The following is a 27,545-nucleotide window of genomic DNA, read 5'->3' as shown; positions in this document are numbered from 1 at the left end:
ATGTGGCCTTGGGAAAACTCTTACTATCTTATCATCTCTGGGCATCACTTGCCAGATCTATGCAAAGTAGAGGTTCACATATATTTGTTAGGGTTGTTGAGAATAGCTGTAATATATGAAATAACTGTGCCATTGACTGTTACTAATGTATTTTTTTCTATCATCTTGATTTTTAAAAATATATTTATCATCTAATTTTTTAAAAAATATATATTTTATTGATTTTTTACAGAGAGGAAGGGAAAGAGAGAGAGAGCTAGAAACGTCGATGAGAGAGAAACATCGACCAGCTGCCTCTTGCACACCTCCTACCGGGGAAGTGCCCGCAGCCAACGTACATGCCCGTGACCGGAATCGAACCCGGGACCTTTTCAGTCCGCAGACCTACGCTCTACCACTGAGCCAAACCGGTTTCGGCTTTATCATCTAATTTTTAAAAATATATTTTTTCTTGATTTCAAAGAAGAAGTAAAAGGGAGACAGAAACATGAATGATGGAAGTGAATCATTGATCCGCTGCATTTTGTGTGCCCTATACAGAGGATTGAGCCCACAACCCAGGCCGTCAAGCTGTGACTGGATAATCAAATTGTGACCCCTGCTGGTTCATAGGTCAATGCTCAACCACTGAGGCATGCCAGCTAGAAAATCCTAAAATTTTAAATAATACATATAGATAAAATAGAAACAAGGAATTGACTCAAACAGGAAAGGGGGGTAAAAATAGACTAATAAGATATGATCATAGAGGATATAAGTATTTTACATTCATTAAAAAATTGGACCTAAGAATGAGCTTTGGGATTCCTGGCCATCAAGAGAAGAGAGGAATTTAGCTTCATTTTGCCCATAGCAAATAAGCATGACAAGATCAAGCAGAAAAGGTTGTTACTACAGTGAAATTCCACTGAGGACCACTGAGTACTGATTACTGAGTATTTCTCCTCTTCATTGTTAGTAAAGCCATGGACTTGAGGGATATTTCAGTTTTCTTTCAGAGTAAATAGCTAGACCCTGTTTTCTTTGCCATTGTCACATCTGTTTCACCTGGCTTGAAGTAGCTTTTCCAGAGTTGCCTTAAGAGCATCCTACTTTCAATGGTTCCTATTTGAATGATATATATTTTTTCCAATCTGATACTTTTAACCTAAATGTACATTTAAATGTAGAGAATGTGTCTCCTATAGATGGCATATACTTGGGTATGTCCAGAAATGATCTAGGTGGAAAATCTCTGCCTTTTGATTGAATTTTGAGTCCATTTGATTTTGATTTTAATGTTATTATTTATATAGTTGGGTTTATGTCTGCAATTTTTCCTTTTCTTATCTCTAATGTCTTTTTAATACTTTTATGCTTCTGATAATATCTCCTTTTATATTAAATAAATAGTTTTACAGGTCAAAATTTTAATATTTTAATGCTATTTTTACTGTTTTATTTGTTATTTTCTTAGTAGTTGCTCTGGGATTAACCATATACATCTTAATATGTGAGAATCTATCCCAGATTTTATTTATTTATTTATTTATTTATTTATTTACTTATTTAAAATATATTTTATTGATTTTTTTACAGAAAGGAAGGGAGAGGGATAGAAAGTTAGAAATATCTATGAGAGAGAAACATCCTTCAGTTGCTTCCTGCACACCCTTGCACACGCCTGCAACTAAGGTACATTTCCTTGACAGGAATCGAACCCGGGTCCCTTCAGTCTGCAGGCCAGCACTCTATCCACTGAGCCAAACCAGTTAGAGCAAATCCCAAATTTTATTTACCACAGATACTAACTTTAATCTTACTATAATGTAGAAAATGTATTTCTATATGTTTATATTCTTTTTCCTATATTTATGTTCATACTATAATATTATACTAACATGTATAAATACCTAGATATATTAAATTCATCTTTATTAAAAAAAAAAAAAAAGAGCAACCTGCTTTGAATAAGTGAGGTACCATGGGATATATTCAAAATAATGAACTTGCTGCATATTCTGGTATAGCAAAGTACTTCACATGCCTTCTTCTCCCCTCTGTTTAGTTTTAAATGTTTCCCTTCCTCTCATTATTTATCCAGTTCTTATAGTAGTACCAGGAACAGTCTAGACATGGGGTTTAAACATTTGCCATCTCACTTCTGTGCCTTATCTCTCTCGTATAGTAGTCATGAAACTTAAGGACAATGTCATAACTTTTCATGATGGCCATATAAAAAAACATATTCTTGGTAGAGGAGAAAAATTATTAAGCTAATTTAATTAAGGACCTCTTAGCAATTTAATTTGTCAGAAAAAATTTTCCATGAGCCTTTTGCCATCATTAAAAGTCATCACTGCTAAGGAATACATGAAAATGTGTTTGAATTAACCACAACCATGTTAGCAAAACAAATAGTTTTGATTTCCCAACAGAATTCTAGGGTCAGCCATCACTATCATGTTTCATAAAATCAAAGTGATGTATGTTAATTGAAGACACACAAAAATGTCCCTTCCAGGAAGAATAGAAACCCAGCTTTGAAGGGTAAATACAATTATTCCATGATTGCCTCTTCCTTCCCACACTCGTCAATCCACTAGTGCTGGTATTATGTCATCAGCTTTAACTAAGAATATTAATTTTGTTGCTGGTATTAAACAAAGATCTCTTAAAGCACTTGACTACAGCACAAACCAGCAAAGTTTTTTGAAAAGAATCAAATAAATATTTATTTAAATAGCTATATAAATATTTTGTCTTTGTGAGGCAGACAGTCTGTAGCAGCCATTCAGTCAGTATTGAGTGCATTTTGAGTGTTGAATGAGACCATCTTAGTGCAAAAGGAGTCTCTGTTAAAGTGTACACAAGTAGACATGGCTGCATTCTAATAAAATTTTATTTAAAAGCAGGAAGTGAGTTGGATATTTTATTTGATCTGGTGATTGTGGTCTGTTAATTCTTGGACCAAAACCCACTATCCCTTGAAATGTAACTAATTTTAATAGCATCCTTTCTCACTGAAAAGTAAGTGTGATTTTTCTTAGAAAATGGTTTATGTTAGATCTGGTCAAGATAAATAAGTACATATAGCTATTGTGTGCATAGTTAATTTTAATTCTCTGCAGAAAGTGCTGATACTTAGAGGCTAATAAAAAAGATGAGTTTGAGTAGAACAGTATTCTGTGATGAGTTTGGTATAAGCAGGTCAACTACCACAACTAAGTATTGTTTATTTATAATGAGGACACTGTAGTCTTAATTGGGACTTGGAACCATATAATGATGATGATGATGATTAAAATTTATCACCTATTTATTATGCATGATGCACAGTTAAGCACTTACACACCATCCCATTTTATCATCCTAAGAACTCAGGGTAGAACAAAAGGCTTGAAGAGTGGTCGTGTCTTATGGTTCAGCCTAATACAATGATGTACTATATCTCACAGATCAAGAAATCGGGGCTTAAAGAGGTTAAGGACCGTGACCAAGGTTATTCTAGCGAGTTGGTGGTGAGGCTAGAACTGAACTAAAATCTGCTCTCTCTCACTGGACAGCATTTTGGAGAATCAGAAAGATCTGTTCATTTGGGAAGTGCATCATGTAGGATGCATTGCCTTGGAAGGAGATTTGTCCCATTAACAGGATGGATGACAACCCCTGCCTACTGGGACAATTATTAAGGTCACTTCAAGGTCGAAGGAGATGCTTCTTCCAGCCAATTTCCTATCACCAATAAGAAATTGTTTTTCTGCAATATGTGTGAAAGAGGTTACACCAACCCAATAGGGGAGAGGCTCATCCCTTCAATTAAGGTACTCAGCCTGTTTTCCACCAGGTATCTAGATGGTCTCTCTCCACGGAGTCAGTTTAAGCAGAAATGGCAGCTATTTACTCTTGTTTGCAGTCATATTTATACATTTAGTCCACATGTCAGTGTTTATTTCCCCTTAGTTCCTACTTGTCTTCATAATGATGCTGATCAGGTAGACAGGAGAAGACCAGAGGGTCATTTTATTATGTACACATCTGCACTGCCAGAGTGATTGCTCTGCTGCCTGACACTGTCCTGTGGAAAAACCCTTTAGTGAGGTCTTGCAAAGGCTGTACTGCAAATGTGGCCCACCCAGGCCTCTGGGATATGGCCCCTTATCCACCTTCATTATAGCCATGTCCTCCCAAACCTGTGCTCCAGACTCTGCCCCACACAGAGCTACTTATAAGTTCTGCCTCCTGACCCTGAGCCTGCCAGTCTGACTTGTGCCACATCCCTTTGACCTCTCCATCACCTACTTACTTGGTGGTTTTCTCACAGCCTCTACAGAACCTGCCTTGTTTCCTTATTTTACTTCTGTTACACCGTGGTTGAATTGGCAAGTCACTCTTTGCAGCATCAAACACATACCCAATCATCGTACTTGGAATACTTTAGGGATGCTTTTGCCTATATTGATTTTTCTTTGTTAGATTGAGCCCCACAGAAGCAGAAACCTTGGCTAATTCTTCTTTGTCTTAACTTTGAATCTCTGTTCCATAGCTCACTAAAATGGTGACCTTGGCAAGTGCCTTCATCTCTCTGAGCCTCAGTTTCTTCATCAGTAAAAGTGGGAGATGATAGTGATAGCACTGTGGAGTGGTTGAGAGGATTAAATCACATAATGTTCTTAAAACATGATTCTCCAAAATGCCTGATATCTAATAAACAGTCAATAAATTTTAGCTTGTATCATTGTTATTTTCATTAGCATTATACAATTATTACATTCATTGCCTTATAGTAAACTCAAGCAGGGATGTGGATGGATGGATGGATGAATGGACTGGTGAGAGGGAGGGCGGGCAAAAATAGAAACACTAGTTCCATTTGGTGACCAAAACTTTTAGGGTGTAAATTTTCAGCCATTGAAAGTTCTTGAATTGATACCTCTTTGGGTAGCATGGAGGTTACATGTTTACAGATCTTGGGAAACAAATTTTGAAGTAATGAAATATACAGTAGTTATTTTGATAAAATAACACAAACATTGTCTTCTAGGAATCTATCATCTAGGAGCCAGGACTGCCTTGCTGTGGCATGGCCATGTGAACATACTAGCCTGGCATTGCTTGGCTTGGAGAGGAACTGACACCTCTGAGCCCTGCCAAGACTGTTCTTTGACCTCCACTCGATCGAGACCACCTACACAGCCATTGGCGCAGCAAATCCATGATGTTAGGGTTAAAGTTGATTATTCTCAGAGAAATCCTGGTTTATGTAAGACTTGGGAAAAGTATTTCCATGTCTGTGGTTCAGAATTATATTTCTCAACTTGGCCGATGAATGCAGCTTGGTTTTTCTCCTTGTACTATCTAACAACCCCAATTGTCACATTGGAGTTCTACTTTTACATAATTGACATGTTGGGAACTTTGTGCTTAAACCACACCGAAATCATATTTTAATAACATGGGAAATATATCTCCCCCCCCCCCCCCCCCAGTAAATTGTTGAGAAGCTAATTCTTGTCAGCTTAAAAACTTGAATATACATTTGAAATAAATCACCAGCATTACACTGTGGCAGCCTGCTGAAAATCCCCAAGGAAGAATATATTTTTAGGTGAATTACTTGTCACTGCACTGTGTTTTTAATACTATGAGTCCTTTCTTTTCTTCATTTTGTAAGAATCTTCTGCGTACCTTGTCATTCAGGAAAATATAAACAAGAGCCTCTCAGTTAGCAGTTCTTCAGGTTGCCTTTAAGGCCAGCTTGCTCTTATAGCTCAGTCACCAGCTCAGAAAAAAAAAGTTATTTGAGCTGACATTATGTAATAATTTATAACCAAAACCAGAGAGAAGAAAAATGCTTCTGAAACACTTAAGTGCCTAAGTACAAGGAATGGGTAAGTCTACAAATGGTACATCTTTGGGAAATGAATCTTGGCAGAATGACTCCCTCCTAAAAGGACAGCAGTGCCTCAGTCTCCCACATCAGCTCTTCAGACTTTCCAGAGACTGTCTCTTGGGGACAGTGTTTCTCAACTTATCCATGTTGCAGAATCAGCTGGGGATTTTATAAGTCACTGATGCCTGGCTGCTATCTATCCTTTGACGTGTTGATTAGAGTGTTCTGGGGTGTGCACTGGGCATTCAGACTTTTAACATAGCTCCCCAGGTAATGTTCATGTGGTGCTGTGAGGGGCACTGGGCACAGTCCACCCAGCAGGTCTCAAGTCCTGGTTAATCTCTGCTCACTCATTAGTTGATGAACATCTGGGCTGTTTATACATCTTGGCTATTATGAATGATGCTACTATGAACATTCATGTCCAGGTTTTTGTGTAGATATAGTCATTTTTCTTGCGTGGAGTCAGTTGCTGGATCATATAGTAACTTTATGTTTGAGGAACTTTCATTCTTTTTCACAGCCACTGCATTCTCACTAGCAGTGCATGGGGATCCCAGTTACTCCACATCCTTGTCAGCACTTGTTATTGTCCTTTTATAAACTTAAATTATAGCTATTCTTTTTTTATTATAAGTTAACTACTCAGTGTGAAGTAGTTATGTTACATATATTCTTTTATATCCAAGCATATATATTTTTTATTTATATTGAGTATGCCATGAGCACTTTTTCATGTTATTAAATATTCTTCTATAATTTGAATGTTAAGGACTTTACTGTGGATCCATTGCAAAGAGACAAAATCATTTAACCCACCTTGAATTTTGGCTGCTAGGTTCTAAGTTTTTTTGTTATAATATGATCATGTTCTATACTTACTTTTTTTTTTTATCTCCTCTTTTCTTAGGGTTAATTCCTATAAGAGGAGTTTCTGGAACAAAGTATATGGATATCTCTTTCTTATCTCTTCTTCAAAAACTAGGCAATACTATTAAGATATAAAATGATTTATACAACTTGCATTTATTAATTAAAGTGAAATGTTTATTATAAATGCAAGATTTCTGTTTATTCATCATTAAATTTCTTTTCTCAGTTGCTTTTCAAATCATCTGAGGCCATTGCAGCCACAGAGAGGAGAAGCCACTTCCTGGTAGATCAGAAGAGAAATCTTAGCATTTCTGTCATTGGTCAGGAAGTCTGGGATTGGTCAATGGCACTGAGTAGTGAGGAAGTGGGAGTCAGGAAGAACTGGCTGTCATTCAGCTCTTTCATTTATCATTCTCTAGTCTAGATCATTCTTTGTCTTAGATGGTGGTGCCCTACATTCCTAATGGGTGCATTTTAGTAGCATCAGCTCAGCTCCAGCATTTAACTCTGGTGATTTTTCAGGAACTTCCTCTAATGTAGCTCTGGCTCTTAGGGCAGGACTGGCCACCTTATTGGAGGGAAGGCTTCACATTGATCTTAGACAAGAAGTAGCTATGCCCTTTAAAGACCCTAATAACAAAATAGATTTTAACTTTAAGCTCCTCAGCCCTGTTTGACCTTCAGGTACCTTGGACCAAACAGATATTTCCTTCCTTCTCTTCCCGTTGAGGGTGTCCATACTTAGAGGGGTTTTGCAGCAGATCCATTATTTTTTGAAACTCCATTCTCTGCTATCCTGGCGGAAGACTGGGTTTGCTGTTTAGCACCTGCAAGGGCTGGCAGTCAATTGCAGCTTCTCATCCTGCCTTTTTTATTGTGCATGTCTTCTTTGGGCAGTTTTTGATATGATCACATTTGCCTAATTATATTTTGCTTTAAAAGGTTTAAATATCTTTATGTTTTTAAAGGCAAATGTTAAACCTGTTTGTTTTGGTACTATGAATAAATAATGTTATATTACACAAGTTCTGTGACCACAAAAATGGTACATGTCAATTGTAGAACACTGGAAAAATATGGGAAACCTGGGGGCCACTTAACTCATTCCGAGAGTTTTAGGGCAGGCATTTCAGAACCCTGGGATTGATTGATTGATTGATTGATTGATTGATTTGTAAATTGAGCTATAACTCATATGCTGTAAATTCATCACTTTAAAATTCATAATTCCATGGTTTTTAGTATAGTCATAAAGTTATAGAACTATCACCACTAATTCCAGAATATTTGCATTACTCCAAGAAGAAACCCTTAGCAGTCACTTCCTATCTTCCTCCCACTGCTTCTACACTAGACAACCACTAATCTATTTTCTGTCTTTACCTATTGGCCTATTCTGGACATTTCATATGAAGAGAATCATACAGTAGCTCTTCTCTGATTTCTTTCATTTTTTCAAAAAATTATTGATTTAAGGGAGAGAAGGGGGGAGAGAAAGAGAGAAATCAATTTGTTGTTCTACTTATTTATGCATTCATTAGTTGATCCTTCCATGTGCCCTGACTGAGGATTAAACTGGCAACTTGGTGTATTGGGATGGCACTCTAACCACTGAGATACCTAACAGGCTGTGTTTGGCTTCTTTCACTTAACCGTGTTTTTAAGGTTATCCATGTTGTATTGTGGCAGAGCTTCATTGCTTTTTATGGCTGAATAATATCCCATCGTATGGATAGACCATATTTTGTTTATACATATGGACTTTTAGTTTATTTCCACTTTTTGGCTGCTATAAATAATTCTGCTGTGAACATTATTCTCATTATATGCCCTTTTGGAAAGACATCTTGAAAGGGGTTGGAAGGTAGGTAGGGACAGTGAAATATCTCTTTGCGGACCAGCATTCCTTAAGAGCTTAATACCATGACCCCTTCAGAGCTCCTCTTGAAGGAGTGTCCACTGGGGCATGCGCAGGGGTCCTCTAATCACTGGAGAAGCACGTGTCCTCCAGAGGAAGTTTTCAAGTCTATGATCATAGCCAACCAGAGACCAAGATGTTGTGTGACCCCTATTTGGTTAAGAAGAGAGCATTAGCACAAAGTAACAGACGGAATCCAACTTGGGCTCAATTATTTTGTAAAGCATTTTGTTTATTTGACCTCTCCTGACCCAGGAAATAATTCTAACCAATCAGTGCTGGCTCCCTTTAACCCTGGGGTCTGGTTGCTTTACAGCTGATGACAGTGGGGCCACACTGCTATTACATCTGAATTAATCCTCAACTTCAGCACTGTGTGCTATTCTCTGGCAAGGTTGTATTTCTTCATTAGCTATTCCCAGGGCCTTGGGAGTCCCAGAGGATGTCAGAGTACATTAATTTTTATCATAACATGGAATCTTTCAGGTCTGAATGGCAGCACAGCTGTCAGGGGCTTTCTGAACTCTGTTACAGCTCCATATATCTCTAGGCAAGGAAATTTACAAAATGTATGAGATGTTTTATTGTTTGAGTGACCTGACCATGCACTTAAGCACATTCCCCAACTAATTTTTTTCATATTGTCTCTGTAAGTTCATCTCTGCCACCCTACTTTGAGATCCCCTCCCTACATGTAATTGTGTAAGATATGTTTTAAAGAAAGTCGATGCATAATAGTAATGAAATCATCAATGGTTACTTATACTAATCTGCAAATATATATATATATATATATATATATATATATATATATATATATATATAATGAATGTTCCCATCATTCTTTCAGTAGTATTTATGCATCCATGATATCAGGAGTTCGTAAATAATGTCTTCTAATGCTTTATATTGCTTCATGTCCATGAAATACACTTTTAATTTGAAGGAATGCCAATGTCTTTCTAGAAAGGCTAGTTATTTCTTCATTGCCTTTATTTTCCCTCCTTTCCAACTGAGTAGAATGCATTTAGGAGTGCATATTATTTGGAGAGGATGCCTAGGTATAATCTTAACAGAAGTGCGGTCAATAAATGCCAGGTTTCAACTATGCTCAAGACTCTACTGGACACTGTAGCATGGACATAAGAACCTTCCCACAAGGAAATCCTTGTCAAAGGAAGAAGGCAGCACTTACAGATATAAGAGTAGATGTGTTCTCAGGCATACCAAGTCATTTACTGCCAGCTCTAGTCCCTCGCTCAAGTTTCCTGGATAATTTCAATGTCTTAGTAGGGAGTGTGTTTTTCATGGCCACATGGACTGTTCATTTAGTGATTCCCACTGCCCAGCAGCCTAAGTATACCAGCTTGTGAACCTTAGTGCTCAGTTGCCTGAAGTTTACTTATCACCATTCACACTTAAAATGTTCACCTACCAATATTCTACATACTTATTGTAACACATGCTAATTTTTAAAACCCAAATCCAGAGCAGCTACCCCACTTAGTGCATCTTTGTGCAAAGGATGAGGTTGAGAAAGATAGATGATTGGTTCTCAGTACATTTTTTAATATTAAATACAGGTGGTCCTTCAATATGACAAAAATTAGGCAAGTGGTTTGTAAGTGACTGTACTGTGAACAGTGGTGACACAGATGGTATGGGTTTTAAAAAAAGTACTGATTGCATGCAGTGCTTTAAAAATCAAATGACAGTGAACTTAATAGGTGTGAACAGAGATTCAGAGAATAGATGTGAACAGAGATACATAGAGCTTTCACAGGTAATATTTAACTTTCAGGAGTAAATTCATTCACCTTCTTCTATTGTCTGTCAGGCATGTTGCTAGGTTTGGGAGTACAAGAGGGGCTGTCCTTCAGAGGTATTTAGTTCATTGTTGTGACTTCTTATATTTTATGATGAGAGATCATAGACAAAAATTCCCTCTGCTCTCGGTTAGGTCAACCCCAGCCCTCCCCATCCACCAGCTTCTTTCTTACTTCATTTGCATGAATAATATTCACATTCTCTGCCTTCCCTTGTGGAGTTTACTAAACTCTAATTTGGCCTCCCCATACTTTTTACATATCACAAGTGAATTTTCTTAGGACCTGACCATTTGTCAGATAAATAAATGAGAATGTGCCAAGAGTGACTTGGGTTAATTTGCATTTTCTCAATTGATGGGAACTATGTTCAAGTAAGGCGACTAGGTTATAAGCATAGTGTAAGTTATTTATTCTTACTCTTTCCACCCTCCCATATTTATTGTACTTGTCATTGATTGTCCACTTTATTAAATACTAATTGCATGGTGCACGGATTTGTGCACATTGAAAAGAAATAAATTAGAAGAAATATTTTAATATTGCTGTTTGCCCTTTTTTTTTTTTTTATAATAGAAGAGTCAACCAAATTCACGATCAATGATGACAGGTTGAAATAATTTTGGGGCCAGTGAGAGTTTTAAATGTATTGCACATGTGTAAGTCAACTTAGCCTTTTATATATAGAGAATAAACTTGCTTAATTAGACCTGCTTTTTGATTTAGCTAAACTTTTTTTAGCCCAACTTCTCTTTCAGGTAATTGTTAGCAACACAGCAGTAAATATCAACATGAAGCAGATTATTATTGTAGATTAAGCAGGGAGAACAAAGGGTAAAATATTTAACTGCAGCAGTGTTTGACTATATTCTGTGCAGTGAGAAAACTTGAGGTCATTTTCAAAGTCCATCATTTCTTACTTTTCAATTGGGTCAAGTTTCTAAGCCTTCTAAATTTCCATTTTTCGGCTAATGAAAACACAATAGGATTTCATTGAGTCTCCTATCCACCTACTCCAGGACTTCTGTGAGGAATCAAATGAGATGAGGCACAGGAAAATGCTTCACAGACATTTGGTTAAAGTCTAAAGTGTTTGCACATGGCTATAAAGCAAGTCGTGTTCCTGGGCTGAAGAAACTCTAAGGAGGCTAGTCCTTAGGGAAAGGAAGTCAGATGTTGTCAGGTGATGTCATTACCCGGTGCCCATAGTGACTGTTTCCAGGCTGGGCTTAGGGTTATATTTTGGGTTCTCAGCAGTGTTGGCTGTGATTTGGTGGGATGTTGTTCTGGGGTGGTGGTGGGGCTTGTGTCCCACTTGGGGGAAGCCAAGTGTTGCTTTGTCAGTGCCAGGTCTGCAGTGCTGTTTCTTTGTAAATGGCCGGTATGTGTCATGGCAGCTCCTGGGTTGAGTGTCTTCCCCTGGTGGTCAGTGCACATCATACTGACTGGTTGTACGGTCGAGGGACACTTAGCATATCATATATATATATATATATATATATATATATATATATATATATATATATTTTCCTAGAACGGAGGATAATAAAGTCTCCACGTAAAGGGTAGGAGAAAAAATGGGAACAGCTGTAATTGTAGCATTATTGAAATATTAAGCCAGTTAGATTAAGTGCCATTGGTGGCATAATTATCAAAATGATGCATTTTTCCTAGAAAGCCCTGGTAGGTGTACTCCTGATATATATTTGCCCCCATTCAGAATAAATGAGCTTGAGATTTTGCTGCCAGGGATGCCTATGATGGAATGGGAGAGTATAATCAAGATAATGGACATGAGGCAAAAATTTAAGGAAATAACAAAGAGTGTTTCCATTTTCTGTTAAGTGTATGTACTGGTGTTCTGGAATTCACTATAAGAAGTTGTAAATGGTGCATGAAATGAAAAATTCTTGGTGGTCTCCAGGGGATACAGCCAGTGCTCCGCTCTATTCCTGCTGATTGTTTTGGATTATTTTCTCTATTCCAACTTAAAAACAAAGTGTGGCTAGGTTATCTTGACAGCAGAGTACACTCTGGGTTAATTATTATTTTAATATTGGATAGTGTCCCTCACATTCTCGAAATATGTGGAGCCTTTACAATTTAGAAACACAGCTGGGTGGTCACTGACCATGCTTTATTTGTCCATGTTTCTCTTGTGTTATTTGCTTTACTTCCTTGCATGCTTATTCAGGACCCTATCTCCCAGAGATATTGAGTAATTGCATGGGAAACGATATATAGGTATTTAATAAATGTTGGAGAAAATTATATATACATACTTTGTATCTCTGAATTATTGATGGGTATAATGTTCCAAAGTGTAGCTCAAGCCCTAGGAAATAGGGAGCTGAGAAAAATAAAAGGTCTGTTTTAGGTACCATCTCTCCCATGGCCAGGGCTAGGCACTTACAGTTTCTCTCTAATTCTCACAACAATCAAACAAGCAGACTATTATCATTCCCTTTTATCATTATTACTAGAGGCCCAGTGCATGAAAATTCATGCACTGGAGTGGGGGTCCCTCAGCCTGAGCCTCAGGAGCAGGAGGAAATATGGCAATCAGGGGAAGGCGACACCCCTCTGCTGCTTCCACTGCCAGAGTGCAAGCCTCAACTGGCCCTGGTTACCTGAAGTTTGGGAGGCCCTGGGCGGCTGGGCAGCTGCCATCTGAGGCTTGCCTGTGCCTTGGGCCAGCTCTGGGGGGCTGAGGGGCTGAGGAGACTGGAGGACTCTAGAAGCTGGCACTCCAGCAGGGCTGAGGGGACTGGGTGCCACCATCTTGTGGCTGTGGGAACTGCCATCTTTGAGGGTGTGGCCATTAATTAGCATATCCCCTCCTTATTGGCTGTGGGCACCACCATCTTTGAGGGCAGGGCAGTCAATTAGCATATTTCTTCCTTATTGGCTGTAAGTGCTGTAATCTTTGAGGGTGGGGCAGTCAATTAATATATTCCCTCCTTATTGGCTGTGAGGGCTGCCATCTTTGTGATGGCATGAGGGTCAGTTAGCATATCCCCTCTTTATTAAATAGGATCATTGTGAGTTTGAGAGGCTAATTACATATTTTTTCCCCCTGGTACATTATGGCAAATAAGCAGTTTTTAAAAAGCTTGCCTATATGTCACCTAAAGTCATCCTGAGTTTTGCTGGGCATTGTGGTCTTGGTTTTGGTGATTGCTGGAATGTAGGGAACCTTCCCTGAGATTGAGATTGCTGTAGAAGAGAATTGTTACATTAAGTTTTATGCTGCCATCTTTAAGTTCAAAATAAACCTGCCTGAGCTATTTAAGCAGAATACACCTTGGAATTCTATAATATTTCCCCCCTCCTTTCCTGGGAGAAGAATACAGCTGACCACCTGAAACAATTGCTTTGGTGATTTTTGGTCCTTAGTCCCTTTCTATTGAGTTCCAGAGTATTTCCAAATAGTATGAATGCTTGTTACTCACTTGAGAAGTGCCCCAGATGGTGTGACATTCTGTTTCAGGGAGAAATTGAAAAGTGTTTCCCTTTATATAACATTCTACTTTTGTTGTGTTTGAAATGGAATTCTCAAGAGCCACAATTGGGTAAACATTCCTGGGGTGTTTATTTAACCTATGAAAGTCTGTCTTATTTTTTTGGGAGGGAGCATGTTACAATTTGATTTACAAATCTTCACTGTAACTCAATGCCATGATGTTTGCTACTGCTCTCACAGACTGTTTTAAAGGATACTTTTAAGTTCTCAGGTTTGTAATTATGTATTTGATTTGTAGGTTCCTTAAGTCATACTGGGCTGATCTTATTTCCAAAGCATACCTAACTCTGTCTTTATGATCACTTAGACCTAAATCAACATTTCCCGTCCTCCTTATGCCTTCGTTTTTGTAGGGAATAATATATTGTAAAACATGGCTATTTAATGGCCTGTAGACCAAATGTCATTTGAAAAATAGCATTGATTCAGATGTATCCATTCAGGAATGTACAGAAGGCTTCTTACCACATGCAAGACCTTGGGTGAACAAAGATCTCTGTCCTAGTGAACATTGATTGTTGCATAATGGCACAAACAACATTTGTACATGTAGCACGTGATAGAAAAAGTATTAAATAATGTAGGAATGGACACACCCCAGGTAGAATGGAAGACCAAGCCTTCTGGAAGATGCTACAACTCAGAAGTTGATGTTCAATAAACACTCGGGCATGCTGGAGTTGGGTTGTTGCCAGTTACTGATGAGCATTCAGGGTAGTCAGTAGGTTAAAAATGGCAGTGGACATTTGTGGAGGCAACTAATGGGATCCTGTCATCTTTCCTCCCCCACTCATTTACTAGTAGCTTGTTGCATTGGTAGCGACTAGAAGGTTAGGGAACTTGGGAAACAGCCAGTTTTCTTGCCGTTATGCAATAGCTATCTGTTGCTAGTTTGTCAACAGCTATCTGTTGGTAGTTTGTCAAAAAAGCTATTTGTTTATGTCTGTCTTTCTGTCACTCACACTATCATCAACCTTGTTAAAGGTCTAGAGAAATGTTTGGGAAGTTCAGAAGAAAGAGATATTGCTTATTTTCCAGATGAAGTGCAAGGATTCTTTGAGGAAGGAAATGTCTTCTGAGTAACCCTTGGGAGATGGAGAAGGTTATGACATGTAGAATGAAGGGTGATAGAGTGAAGGATCCTGGTGATCTGTCTGAGTGGGAAAATCAAGTAACACAAGAATGCATTGAGTGGGGATCAGAAGGAAATATGATAAAAGTGTCATGAGTTTTTATACTGTCCAGAAATATCCATTTCTGTCATCACCGTGGATGAGAGTCAGATTGGAGATATGCTGAAGTTCAAGTATTCTAACCCATTCTGACTTATTAGTCACCTAATAGCACTGCTGCTCATAGCTGTGCTGGGTGTGCACTAAAAACTCTGGGGATGCCTACCAGGTAGACTATTATCTGTGTTCAACTCCTTGGCCTGCAGTAGTATGCCTTCCTGTTGTCTTGTTTTAATGCCTATATGTTTTCATGGCAAGGAATAGAGTTCAGTGGCAAATGTCCCTCGTTTTTAATTCTGGCTCCTTCAATTCCTGGCAGGAAACCTTTTGAAGCTTAATTTTCTCATCTATGGGTTTCTATGATGATTAAAATAGACGGACATACCAAGACCTATCAACCATGTTTTTTCAGACTAAAATCATATGAATGCTCCAAGCAAGGGAAAGTTCTATAGATTTTCTAGGCCTGTGTGATCAATTACACAGGCATGCATTGAAAATTCTCTATGACCAGTCTTAGGGTCAGTTTTATATGATGACAAAACTGCATACTGTCTCTCTCCTGTTATAACACATAAGTGGGTTATAAAATTGCATTAAGAGAGGATTTTTGTGATTGATCAGAACATTTAGAGAATGTTCACCAAGATGAGCTTCATCTGTCGCCTAAGGAATTATGTAGATAGTAAATGTTTTACCAATTCAGACAAAGAGTCATTCCTTTGGTAGGGTGGTCTAGGGGATGCCACAGAGAGGTGGGATTTGAGCTAACTATTGAAAGGACAGGGGGATGGTCAGCATAAGTCTTATACACATAGACAGATGTTCTCTAATCTCTACAATGTTAGGTTTACCTAATAGAATTTTAAAATTTTCTTCTCAGTTATTCTCCTGGAACTCGGAGCAAGGCACATTGTGAATAGTCAGTTGACATATTTTACTTGAGTTTCATAAAATTCAGCAGTATGCATCAATCAAGCTTCAGGTGCAAGGTGCTCTGCAAGTCACTCCTGAGGTGTGGAGACCAATGAGGCCCATTTGCTGTAGTTGATATACTAGAGACAAACAAAGCACTATTGTTTCTCTCCATATTTTAAGTTAAGGTGCATTTTACATATAGAAATTTTACCTCTTTTATTATACAGCTCTGGAAGTCATGACAAACACACAGTCATGGACTCACCACAGTGAAGATACAGAGTACTTCCATAGCTTCTTCCCCAAATTTTCCCTTTGCCCCCTGGTAGTCATTCCGGCCTCTTACACCCAGCTTCTGGCAACCATTGATTTTTTTTTTTTTTTTTTCTGTTCCTAGAGTTTGCATTTTCCAGAATGTTATATAAATGGAAGAATTTTATGTGTAGGTTTTTAAATCTGGCTTCTTGCACATAGCATGATGCATGTATTAGTTATCTGATGCTGTTAAATTATCCCCCAAACTTGGTGACTTAAAACAGCAAACATTTATTACCTCACTCTATTAATTTTCTCTTGCTTTTGTAATAAATTACCACAAATGTATTGGCTTACAACAATACATATTGAGGGTGTAAGAATACATACATCAATCAGTGTTTTATAACATAATAAAAATAATATAAATAAAGTGCTAATTTCATAGGTGAAATTATTTTTTTTAATTTTTACTAGATTTTAACATGTTAAATCTTGTATTGGTTATTTGTAATTTAGTTTTTTACATTTTAAAAATGTCTTTGTCAATATTTCTTTTATTCACTTACTGGAGGCTCAGTGCATGGATTTGTGCACTGGTGGGATCACTTGGCCTGGCCTGTGGGGATCGGGCTGAAAATGGCTCTCCGACATTCCCTGAGGGGTCCAGGATTATGAGAGGATGGTTCTTCGGTAACGCACCGCAGAATAGAGCTCCCTCCTCTCTGGTTCTGGGTGTGTCACCCGTGAACTGCAGCTGCCAAGTTATGGCAGCTCAGCAGCCTCTGTGTTGAGTGTCTGTCCCCTGGTGGTCATTGTGCATAATAGCTATTGGTCACGTAGTTATTAAGCTTTTATATACAGTGTTTTCCTGAAAATAAGACATCCTCTGAAAATAAGACCTAGCGCAAAAAAAGATAAGACATCCCCTGAAAACAAGACCTAGCGCAACTTTGGGAGAAAAAATTAATATAAGACACTGTCTTATTTTCAGGGAAACAGGGTAGAGGGATAATGTCTTTAACTTGGCCCCAGTATTCATGATGAGTAAGGGTGAGGGCAGAGCTGGCAAAGTCAGGTATGGACTATTGCAGTGACCAAATTTAAAGATATCAAATGAAAAATGTGGGATAACAGTCATTGTCTTAGATATCAAGTCTGGGATGGGGATGTTTGCTCTGATGATTTATTGGGCAAGTGTTCTCAAGAGAAGGAGAGAAACAGGTTATTTAAACTGGAAACTAGTTTCAGCCTGATCCTATAGGGAGCTCTGTTGTTGTTCTCTTTTTTTTTTCTTTTTCTTTTTTTTCTTCAGAGAGTACCTGGCTGTGGGGCATGACTTTTCAGATGATGCCCATCAATCAGGGACAATTTTCTGGAGAAGTCAGTGCTCTTAGCAGTTGGGAGTGGGTACACTGGACATGTAAATCAGAGCTAGGCAGAACATCATAATACCTACTTCATTGGAAATGTAAAGGACTGGACAGAATATTAAGTTAGTTCTCACAGATGTTGAGAATGGGTACACTGGACATGTAAATGAGAACTAGACAGAACATCCTAACACCCACTTAATTGGAAATATAAAGGACTAGACAAAGTATTAAAGAGACTCTGAAAGGTCTAGAGAGATATTGGCATTGATCAGTCATTGAGACTATGGGAGAAGATATGATAGCAAATGCTTCCTTTTTAAAAATAATATGTTTATTTCAGAAAGGAAGGGAGGGGAGATAGAAACATCATTAATGAGAGAGAATCATTGATTGGCTGCTTCCTGCACCCCACTCCGCGCCCCCCCCCCCAACTGTGCATGTGCTCTTGATCAGAATCGAATCTGAGACCCTTCAGTCTGCAGGCTGAACCAACACTCTGTCTACTGCGCCAAATCAACTAGGGCTGAATGTTTTTGTTGTTTTTTTAAATTTTATTTTAAGTTTTTATTGATGTTAGAGAGAGAGGAAGGGAGAGAGAAATAGAAACATTGATGAGAGAGAAACAGATCAGCTGCCTCCTGCACACCTCCCACTTGGGATCTAGCCTATAAACCAGCAACAAATATTTCCTCAGTGTTTATATATTAAGAGACTAGTTAGAGAATATCTCCCATTGCAGAAATAAGAACATTTCTAACGGTGGAAAACTTGGAGAGAAGATAAAGAGTTTAGACTTGGGATAGTAGGAAGGAGGTTCTGTCCCTTAGGGATACAGGCGCTGGAGCTGTGGGTGAGAAGTTTGCCATCATAAAGAATGAAATTGCTGTAGGGAAAGGTTTTGAGACTCACTCAAAGGAAGTTGAAAATGCAACTCTGGGTAGCTGAGGAAGGGCTGGAGGAAGTAGAAGGTGAGGCAGTGGTGGCATTAGGAGGAGGTCCAAGATGAGATGTATCATGGAAACTGAGAGGGGAAAGGGGTCCAGGAATCAGGAAGGAAGGAGTCGGTCTAATCTCAACAGAAAGGAAGTTGTTGGATGTAATGCCTGTGAACTTTGCTCTCCAAGCAGCTTTGGTAGACTCCGCATAGTGATGAGACAGACTTCAGTTGGCTTGGTGAAAAGAAGTGTGATTGGGCAAGGAAAGAGATTGCCATAAAAAGGAAAGGAGAGGGTGGTACCCCTTGAAAGAGCCCCACTGTCATGGTGACATTTCTTGCCAGCCCTCTCTCCTATCTGTCTTCCTTTCTTTCTCTTTTTCCTCCTCTTTCTTTCCTGATTTTCTCCCAACTCATGGTCAGGAAAACCTGACTAACCCATTAGATAGTAAGAATGAACCTCTGGAGAGGGGGAGATCGAAAAAGGCCAGAAAGAGAAGGACAGTCAATGGATGGGTCTCTTGAGGGGCTGTACACCAGAAACTAATATTATAGTGCATGCCAATTATACCCGAATTAAAGGGGGAAAAGGAGGGAGGGAGAGTGGGAAGATAACGTAGAGATCAGCTATGTAAAGGCCAGTAGGCGACAGCCTTTGGACTAGGACCCTATTTTGTTTGTTATCACCATTCAGTGCTCTTTCCAGTGATAAGTTTCCCCTAAGACCACCCTGGATAGAAGCTTGGCCAGTCTTCATGCCTATGGATGACAAGCAGAGCTTCCCACTAAGTAAATCATTAGAATCCCATCCTCCTTATTCTTGAGTTGTTGTTCTCTGGCCCAAAGAAATGTTTTGGCCCTAGAGGATACAGTTGATTATTACTTTCTAAACATCACCCCCAGCTGCTTAGAGAAGGTCCTGGATTCACTCATAGAGCTTTCTCCATGGTAGTTCAGAACCACAGAGAGCAGGTGCATACATGCGTGCGCGTGCACACCCCCCCTTACACCCCTATATTGGAATCTCCTATGCTATCCATGCAAGACACTCCTTCCTGTCCCCACTCACCTCTCACAGACCAGAATCCACCAAAAAAGAAAAATATCAGTCCTTGAAAGTGCTAATAGCATCAACTTTGGAATCCAAATTATACTATTTTTGTTTCCATTCTATCTTTATAGTTTGAACTTTCCTTTGATACTTTGTAAATATTAATCATCTCAGAGCTTTTTGAATTGCAATGGCTTATAGTCAAAATTGGGCAAAATGTAGCATTTGAATAATAAAAACCCCATTAAAGTGAGGTTAAAGGAATTATTTTCCTTTTGTACAAGCCAATTAAGTGTCTTTACAATTAGAAAAAAAGTCTAGCAGTTTACAATTTCATACTCCATAAGCCAGTTTTTAATTAATGGAAGTGACAAGTTTTAGGTACAGGGTACATATTTTGCCTCTGGTGTTGTGTAGTTAACATTAATAAAGGGTATTAAAATTTGGTGAAACAAGAAAGGGTGTCTGGGTCATCCAGACTGAGGTCTTTGGTAAGCAAATTTCTTTACTTGATTCAGTTTGCATTTTCTTGACAAAATGCACAGGCAGGAATAAAGGTGTTATCAAGAGGTTATGGTGCCAAAATTCCAAATGCCTGGCCTGTCTTAAAGACAGAGAAACACTGAAAAAACAGTTTTGAAGAGTCTTATTTTCTCTTGAAGACAAAAGAGAAGGGTAGAGACAGAAGAAGTGATAGTGAATCTGGTCAGTACCGTACAAGATACTGGGGCTGAGCTCCTCATTCTTCTGCTGTTGGATTTTAGAGTACTTCTAGTTCATACACGTTTTATAATTTTAGCTTACTTATAATTATGACTCGTCCTTATAAGTAAACTTTTATATAAATTTTGAGTATTTTCTTAGGAAAGAAAGTTGGAAACTTGTCTTAGTTTGTTGGAACAGTTATTACAAATTACCATAAATTTGATAACCTAAAATAAGAAACTTAGTCTACCGCAGTTCTGGAGGCCAAACTTCCAAAATCAAGGTGTTGGCAGAGTTGGTTCTTTCTAGAGGCTCTCAGTGAGAATCCATTTAATGCCTGTCTCCAAGCTACTGGTGCAGATGGGCAATCAGAGGCATTCCTTGGCTTTTAGAGGCAACATTGCAGTCTCTGCCTTGGCCCTCACATATTCTTCTCTGGAATCTCCTGCTTGGCTCTTCTGTAAGGACACTTGTCATTGGTTAGTTCCACCTTAATGCAGGATGATCTCATCTCATGATATGAATTTAATTACATTTGCCAAAATCCTTTTTCAAAATAAGGTCACCTTCACAGGTTCCTAGTGGACATATCTATTAGGGTCATCATTTAACCCAATTCAGAAGCAGTGGCATATCATAGGGTGTGCCCCATAGATAGGCAAAATGGGGGAACATTATTTGTAGAGAATTCAAAACCAATAATAAAACTGATTAAAGGCCGAAACTGGTTTGGCTCAGTGGATAGAGCATCAGCCTGCGGACTGAAAGATCCCAGGTTCTGTTCTGGTCAGGGGCATGTACCTTGGTTGCGGGCACATCCCCAGTAGGGGGTGTGCAAGAGGCAGCTGATCGATTATTCTCTCTCACCGATGTTTCTGACTCTCTATCCCTCTCTCTTCCTCTCTGTAAAAAGTCAATAAAAAATATAAAATAAAAAAAAATGATTAAAGTTTACTTTGTTTTATTTTGATCAGACAGTGGCAATTCTAAACACTATCAATGATCAACTATTTCTCTCTGGAGGGGTGAACTTCTGCCTTAGCACTGCTCCATATGTACCCTACTGCCCGGAAACAGGATGGCTGAGTGAAATAATGTGAAGTTTTCTAATTGTTATGTTACATATTTTCAACTTATTATATAGAGTACAGGAATATAATCACCAGGTTTATACAAGATAAAAAGATAATATACTAGTAAATAAACAAATCTGGTCATTTAATAGAGAAAATCTTATTTACAATTTTGCTACTAGTAGAGTCTAACATGTTTCATCTTGTATTGCTTACTTTGTAATTTAGTTTTATAAAATTTTAAAATGTTCTTATCCATACTTCCTCAGGACTTGAAAGTTTTCTTATTAATTTGTAAGCATACTTTATATATTAAAAGTATAGGTTCCTTTTTGGATTGCACAATTTGTCATTGTTCCCTTTATTTAGATAACAGATTATTTTAGTTTTTAGAGTGTTTCCTGTATGCTTTCTTTTATTTATTTATTTTTAAATATATTTTTATTGATTTCAGAGAAAGGAAGAGAGAGAGATAGAAACATCAATGATGAGAGAGAGACAACTGCTGCTCCCTACATGACCCACGCTGGGGATCAAGCATGAAACTAGGCATGTGCCCTGACCAGGAATCAAACTGGTGCCCTCTTGGTGCATGGGGCAATGCTCAATTCACTGAGCCAAACCGGCTGGGCTATGCTTTTCTTTATTTCATGCCAATGTTTGTTTTTAAAAATTCAAGACTCTGGGTATAGGTTTTTATGAGGTTGAAACAAAATCAGATTGTTACAAAAAGTAATAGCTCTATGAAAAGTTTCTATAAATGAATATTGACTTTTTAAAAATAAAAATACAGGAAATTAGTTTACTTCCTATTCACATAGGAAATATTACCTGCAAGCCATTAGTGTAGAATCTGAGCTGTATAAGAAAACATCACCTTCAATCACCAGCTCCCATCAATTCCAAGGATTTGGAAACTCAAAGACCTCAGTGATTTGTCTGAAACTGAGATAAAAATGCAGACCTTTGAACTTATCATCCAGTACTCCTCCAAAACCCCACCTTATCTCTTTTTCTCTTGTCTTATTTGTTAGCCAAATTCCCAAATGCTTTTTTTCTATCAAGCATTTAAATTATTACATTGCTTCTTATTATAAAGACACCATATGTTAAAAATGGGAAAATATGAATGAACTCAGAAAGAAAACATTTTAGGACACTTTAGGTTTTGTGGTAGCAGTTAGACAGACATGAGCAGAGCAAGGACCATGGGCCAGGTACAGGAGGTCACCAGAGTGGAAAGCCCCAGGTGCCTAGCAGAACTGGGAAAACAGGGATCTTGCCCCAGGATAACCTTTCCTCCCCTTGCATATTGGCGGGGTGGCCATGCGGGTTAGACCCTCTGGCCTTTCAAATCCCTGGTCATGTGCTTCAGACCTTCCCCTGACCTTTCCTCCCCTCATGTCCCTAGTCATGTGGTAGACACCCTTGGAGAGGAACAAGGGGCCAAAGTGTGGCCTCATGTGACTCCCATATAAGCCCTTGCACAACCATTCCCTTAGTCCTTGAGTCCTAGGGACAAAACCTAGGTCTCTGTTGTGTTTCAGCTCCAAGCCCAGAAATGCAGCAACACCAGGCAAGCAATGCCATGGCTGACATCGGGATGAGCTGCATTGATTAATGACCCCCTGCCCTGGTGCAGACCAACCATTGGAGACAATGACCCTGATTGCATATACCTGGAAAGCTGATGAATATTCTATTGAGAGTCTTCCCTAGGACCTCCCCTAAACTCCCAAGCTTTAATAGCTCTTAGGACTGAGGACCCAGCACCTCACTCTCTAAGCCCACTGGAATGAATGAATGAAAATATATATATTAATGTACTTTGCTTTATTTCTCCTAAGCTTCAAGCACCATTCCTTTGCCTCTGTAACTTGTAAGGCTCACTTCTTCTCTCTGTGACTTTCTAAATATACTTTTTCTTATAGTTTGAATCTTGGTTCTAAATTCTTTCTTAGCCAGAACTCAAGCACCAAGGTTGCTGAATCAAGATCTAATACCTGGTGCTGTTTTCTCCACCTACATTATCATCCACCCATAAAGACAACTACTTTTAAGACTTTTGTGTATACTTTAATACTACTGTGCGTGTGCTCTGTGCATGTGTGTGATCATATAATAGTATATATTTTGTTTTTTATCATGGAGGTTTTACAGGGCCAATAGATTAGTTTGTTATTTTAATGGCTGCATAGTTTTCTATAATATACTTATATTCAAATTCATTTAATGATTTCCCAATTGTATATTTAGTTTAACTCTAATATGTTGTTTTTATGTTGCAATTACAATACTGGGTAGCCTTGAATATCTTTATAAAATTCTTATTAGTACCTTAGGATGACTTCCCACAAGTACAGTTTCTTAAGAACGATTTACGATTTTGAGTTACAGGAAAAGCTTACTTAAAATTTTTAAATTTTTTAATATGAAATAAATATGTACCAAATAAAATATTATAAGAGGCCTCCACTTACCTACCTCCAAAGCTCATTTCTAAAATGTAGATTTAATCTTACTTCTAGAAGAAATATATAAACCATATGTACCTGTATCTTTAGACAGAGCATTTCTACCTTGCTAAGCTTACTGAGAACCTACTAAATACTGGTTCCTATGTTCACCTTTTTTGCAGCATATTTTTCTTTTAAATTTACTTTAAAGACTATGTTGAAGAAGCTGAGAATTAGAAGAATTAAGAAGCATAGATTCAATTAGGTGGTAGGACCTACGTTCCAACCAAGGTGACCAACACAACCCGGTTTTCTCACTATGGCCCTGGTTTTATCTCTGAAAGTCTTGCATTCCAGGGACCCCTTCCTTCCACCAGCAACCCTGGATAGTTGTCAATTCCCAGTCTAAGGCCTTCCCCTTCAGAGTGATTTAAGATGTGACATTCTGGGATATCTTATTTCCAAGGGACTGGAATCTTGAAGATAGTGAATAATTGTTTATTCCTGAGAGAGCATGAGTTATCCTTGATTTTGGAGTGTTTATGCCCACATTTTTATTTTTATTTTTACTTTTCAGGTCTCTGCATGTGCTCGTGTGCAATGCAGCGGCTTTCGCTCTCCCCTGGAGCCTCACAAAAGATGGCCTGGAGACCACCTTCCAGGTGAATCACCTGGGGCACTTCTACCTGGTCCAGCTCCTTCAGGATGTCTTGTGCCGCTCAGCTCCAGCCCGAGTGGTTGTGGTCTCCTCTGAGTCCCATAGGTGGGTTGGAATTCTATGTTTTGTTCCCTTATCACCTTCTTGCACCAGCTAATATTCTCCCAAGGCTCTCTTTCTGAAAATAATTTTCATTAGTCCTACTCTGAAAAGTGTGAGTGCATTCAACCCTGCTTTATTTTTCGAGGTGTTTTTTTTTTTTTTTTTTTTTTTTTTTTTTTGTGTGTGTGTGTGTGTGTGTGTGTGTGTGTATGCACGCACGCTCGAGATTGTGGGAGATTATTTGGGGTTTTGAGTTCAGTTATGTAGATTGTTTTTACAACTCTACTTCAAGCCCCTCATTGATTTTTCTTTGAGATGAAATAATAATTGATTAAATCTGAATGCCTGACCTTTATTGATTTGTCATTCAACAACTTCAACATCTCACCAAGAAGAATGTGCAGTTATTCTAGGAGGAGAAACAATGCAATTAAAGACTGCGCGATGAAATCCAATTGTTTTATAATGAGAAATTAGGGAATTCAATGCAGACATTAGCTGTGTAATTGTAGGAGGGGAAGTGCTGTAGTTAGAACATATTAGAAATCTGGCCATGCCTCTTTTGGTTAAAATTTCAATTAAAACATCAGATGGCACTTCTTTTCTATCACCATTAGGAGGATATTCAGTTGAGTAAAAAAAAAAAAAAAAAAAATTGAAAATTTTATCGTATTTTCAGCATATTTGTTCCTAGAGTTGGATAAACAACTATTTGTCTGAAGAGAATTACTGGGGAAAGACAAAGGACTTGCCAGGTGAGGCTAGATTTACTGCATGTTAGGGAGATTTTCCTAGTGTGGTTGGGAGCTTTCACTCTTAGCAAAGTAGCTGAAAAAAATAATGTGCAAGTGCCTATTTTCTCCCTTCTTCTCCGCTGTAAGTCCTGAAATGTTTTAGTGACCCAGAATGAAGCTTATTTTTAAAATCATGCTTCCATAAAATGTAACCCCTGGGACTTGTAAGAGAGAGACCAGCCAAGGGTTAGCCTGAACCCTTTATCACTCCCAAACACAGGGGCTTAGGGTCTAAGTGACACGCTGCAGAGAGATTTACTTCTCCCATTTTAAATTTATGACGGCTGAAATGAAAGGAAAATGCCAGTAATAATCCTCCCCCGTGTTAAAAGACATGGAGCATCTAGTAATTAGGTGGTAACGAAATCTGGACATCCTTATCTTTGCAAATCACACCAGGTTTGTGAAAGAAAGTGGAGTGGCCCCATTAAGGCACGAGGGAGGCCACTGTGGGGGCAGGCGCAGGCGAGCTCTGGAAATAAATCTGCCAGCCCCAGTCATGTGCCAGATGTGGAGGGCACCACGGGATGTGTTTAAATGAGCTGGTATTTAATGGGAGATTAGGTTGAATTGTCAGCTGATCTGTTCCCTTTGTAAATCTGTATCTCGAACGGTATTTCAAGGGACGTACGTCTTTGTTCTCTCCTGAACTGCAGTGTAATTCATTCCTACCTTGGAGATCTGAATCTTAATTTTATTTGAAAAGTGAATTGGAAGGAAGGGCCTTGACCCATTTTAGTTTATAGACAAGGCTTTCATGAAGTGTGAGAGGAGGCTCACTCCTGTCAGGTCCTTGGTGTTGGTTTTCTGCATTAGGATGGTCCTTTGCACATATTGAAGGGTATTCTCTCAATACGTTAATTCCCCCAATATGGTTTGTTTATTACACAGCACCAGAGAGCCAGTGTGCACACTGGGTGCACAGGCCTGGGAACACATGCCTGGGAACACATTTGCTCACTGCTCAAGGACCCAGAGCCTTAACCCATGTTGTAAAATGGAGTGTTGATATCTAATTACCTCCATAAACCTTGGTGGAATCTCTTCCTTGGAGTCAGGACCCCCTGTTAGGGGAAAAATAAAGTCCTATGTTTGCAGAAAATATTATACCAGACTGCCCCAAGGCAAAATATTTATTTGCCCCCCTGTTTCTCCACTGTATGTTGGTTACTTATCTGGAGTGAATTGAGTTTCTGCATACCTAAAATACATTATATTAAAATGAGAACTTGACTTCTTCACTGTGAAAAAAATTTCAGATAACAATTTAAATAGGAGGAAAAGCACATTGCTGCCTGAACAAGTCTAAATGGCTACAGCTGTGTGGAGAGCTAAGTCACCACACACACACATACACACACACACACACACACACACACACTCACACACAGCTTCTGATGCAAATTCTCTTATTCTTTGAACGTAATAGCTTTTGTCTACATAGAATACAGACTAATTACTTTAGTTTGGAAATTTAAAAACCTTCAGTTAAAAAATAAAATAAAAGGATCAGTGTAAATTGAAATACAAGCTAGAGTTTTCCTTACATAGCCGATGTTAATGTCCAGAGAGAAAATGTGAGCATGTTCTGGTACTGGTAGGAGGATCATTCTATTAAGACATGATTGTTTGACTTTGTCAGATTTTCAGTTTGAAAATAGAGTAGGCAGCCTTTGAAGAGTTGTTTTAATGCCTCTGGAGCTGAGAGGTGAATACAGTCATTTCTTAGGAAGCCTGTCCTGGCTCAGAGGAATCAGAAGCCTTACCTGCCCTTCCCACTTCCTGTAGCGCTGTCAATACAAGCTAATCAGGCCTTAAAAATGGGTGTGCTGCCCAGGAGATCAGCTGGGCAGGAAATCAGGAGTCCACTTATGGGGGAGGGCTGGGTGCAGAGGGTGGGGGCCTGATATTTAGCAGCTGTGCTTCCTTGAAACCTTGCTTTAACTTGGTTCCATGTAATTTCTCATCATGATGTGTGT

General features: G+C 38.6%; 1 protein-coding gene across 1 annotated transcript in view; it reads left to right on the top strand.

Moving 5' to 3' along the window:
* Positions 1–27,545, top strand: part of WWOX (WW domain containing oxidoreductase) — a 922,226-nt gene that overhangs the window by 248,139 nt on the left and 646,542 nt on the right. The window contains exon 7 of the mRNA XM_036440624.2: positions 24,590–24,775. Coding sequence (XP_036296517.1) covers positions 24,590–24,775 — 186 coding nt within the window. The remainder of the gene's footprint in view (positions 1–24,589; positions 24,776–27,545) is intronic.

This window comes from Pipistrellus kuhlii, unplaced genomic scaffold, assembly GCF_014108245.1.
Source record: "Pipistrellus kuhlii isolate mPipKuh1 unplaced genomic scaffold, mPipKuh1.p scaffold_m20_p_17, whole genome shotgun sequence".
NCBI lineage: Eukaryota > Metazoa > Chordata > Mammalia > Chiroptera > Vespertilionidae > Pipistrellus > Pipistrellus kuhlii.
This window is presented reverse-complemented; position numbering and strand designations above follow the sequence as displayed.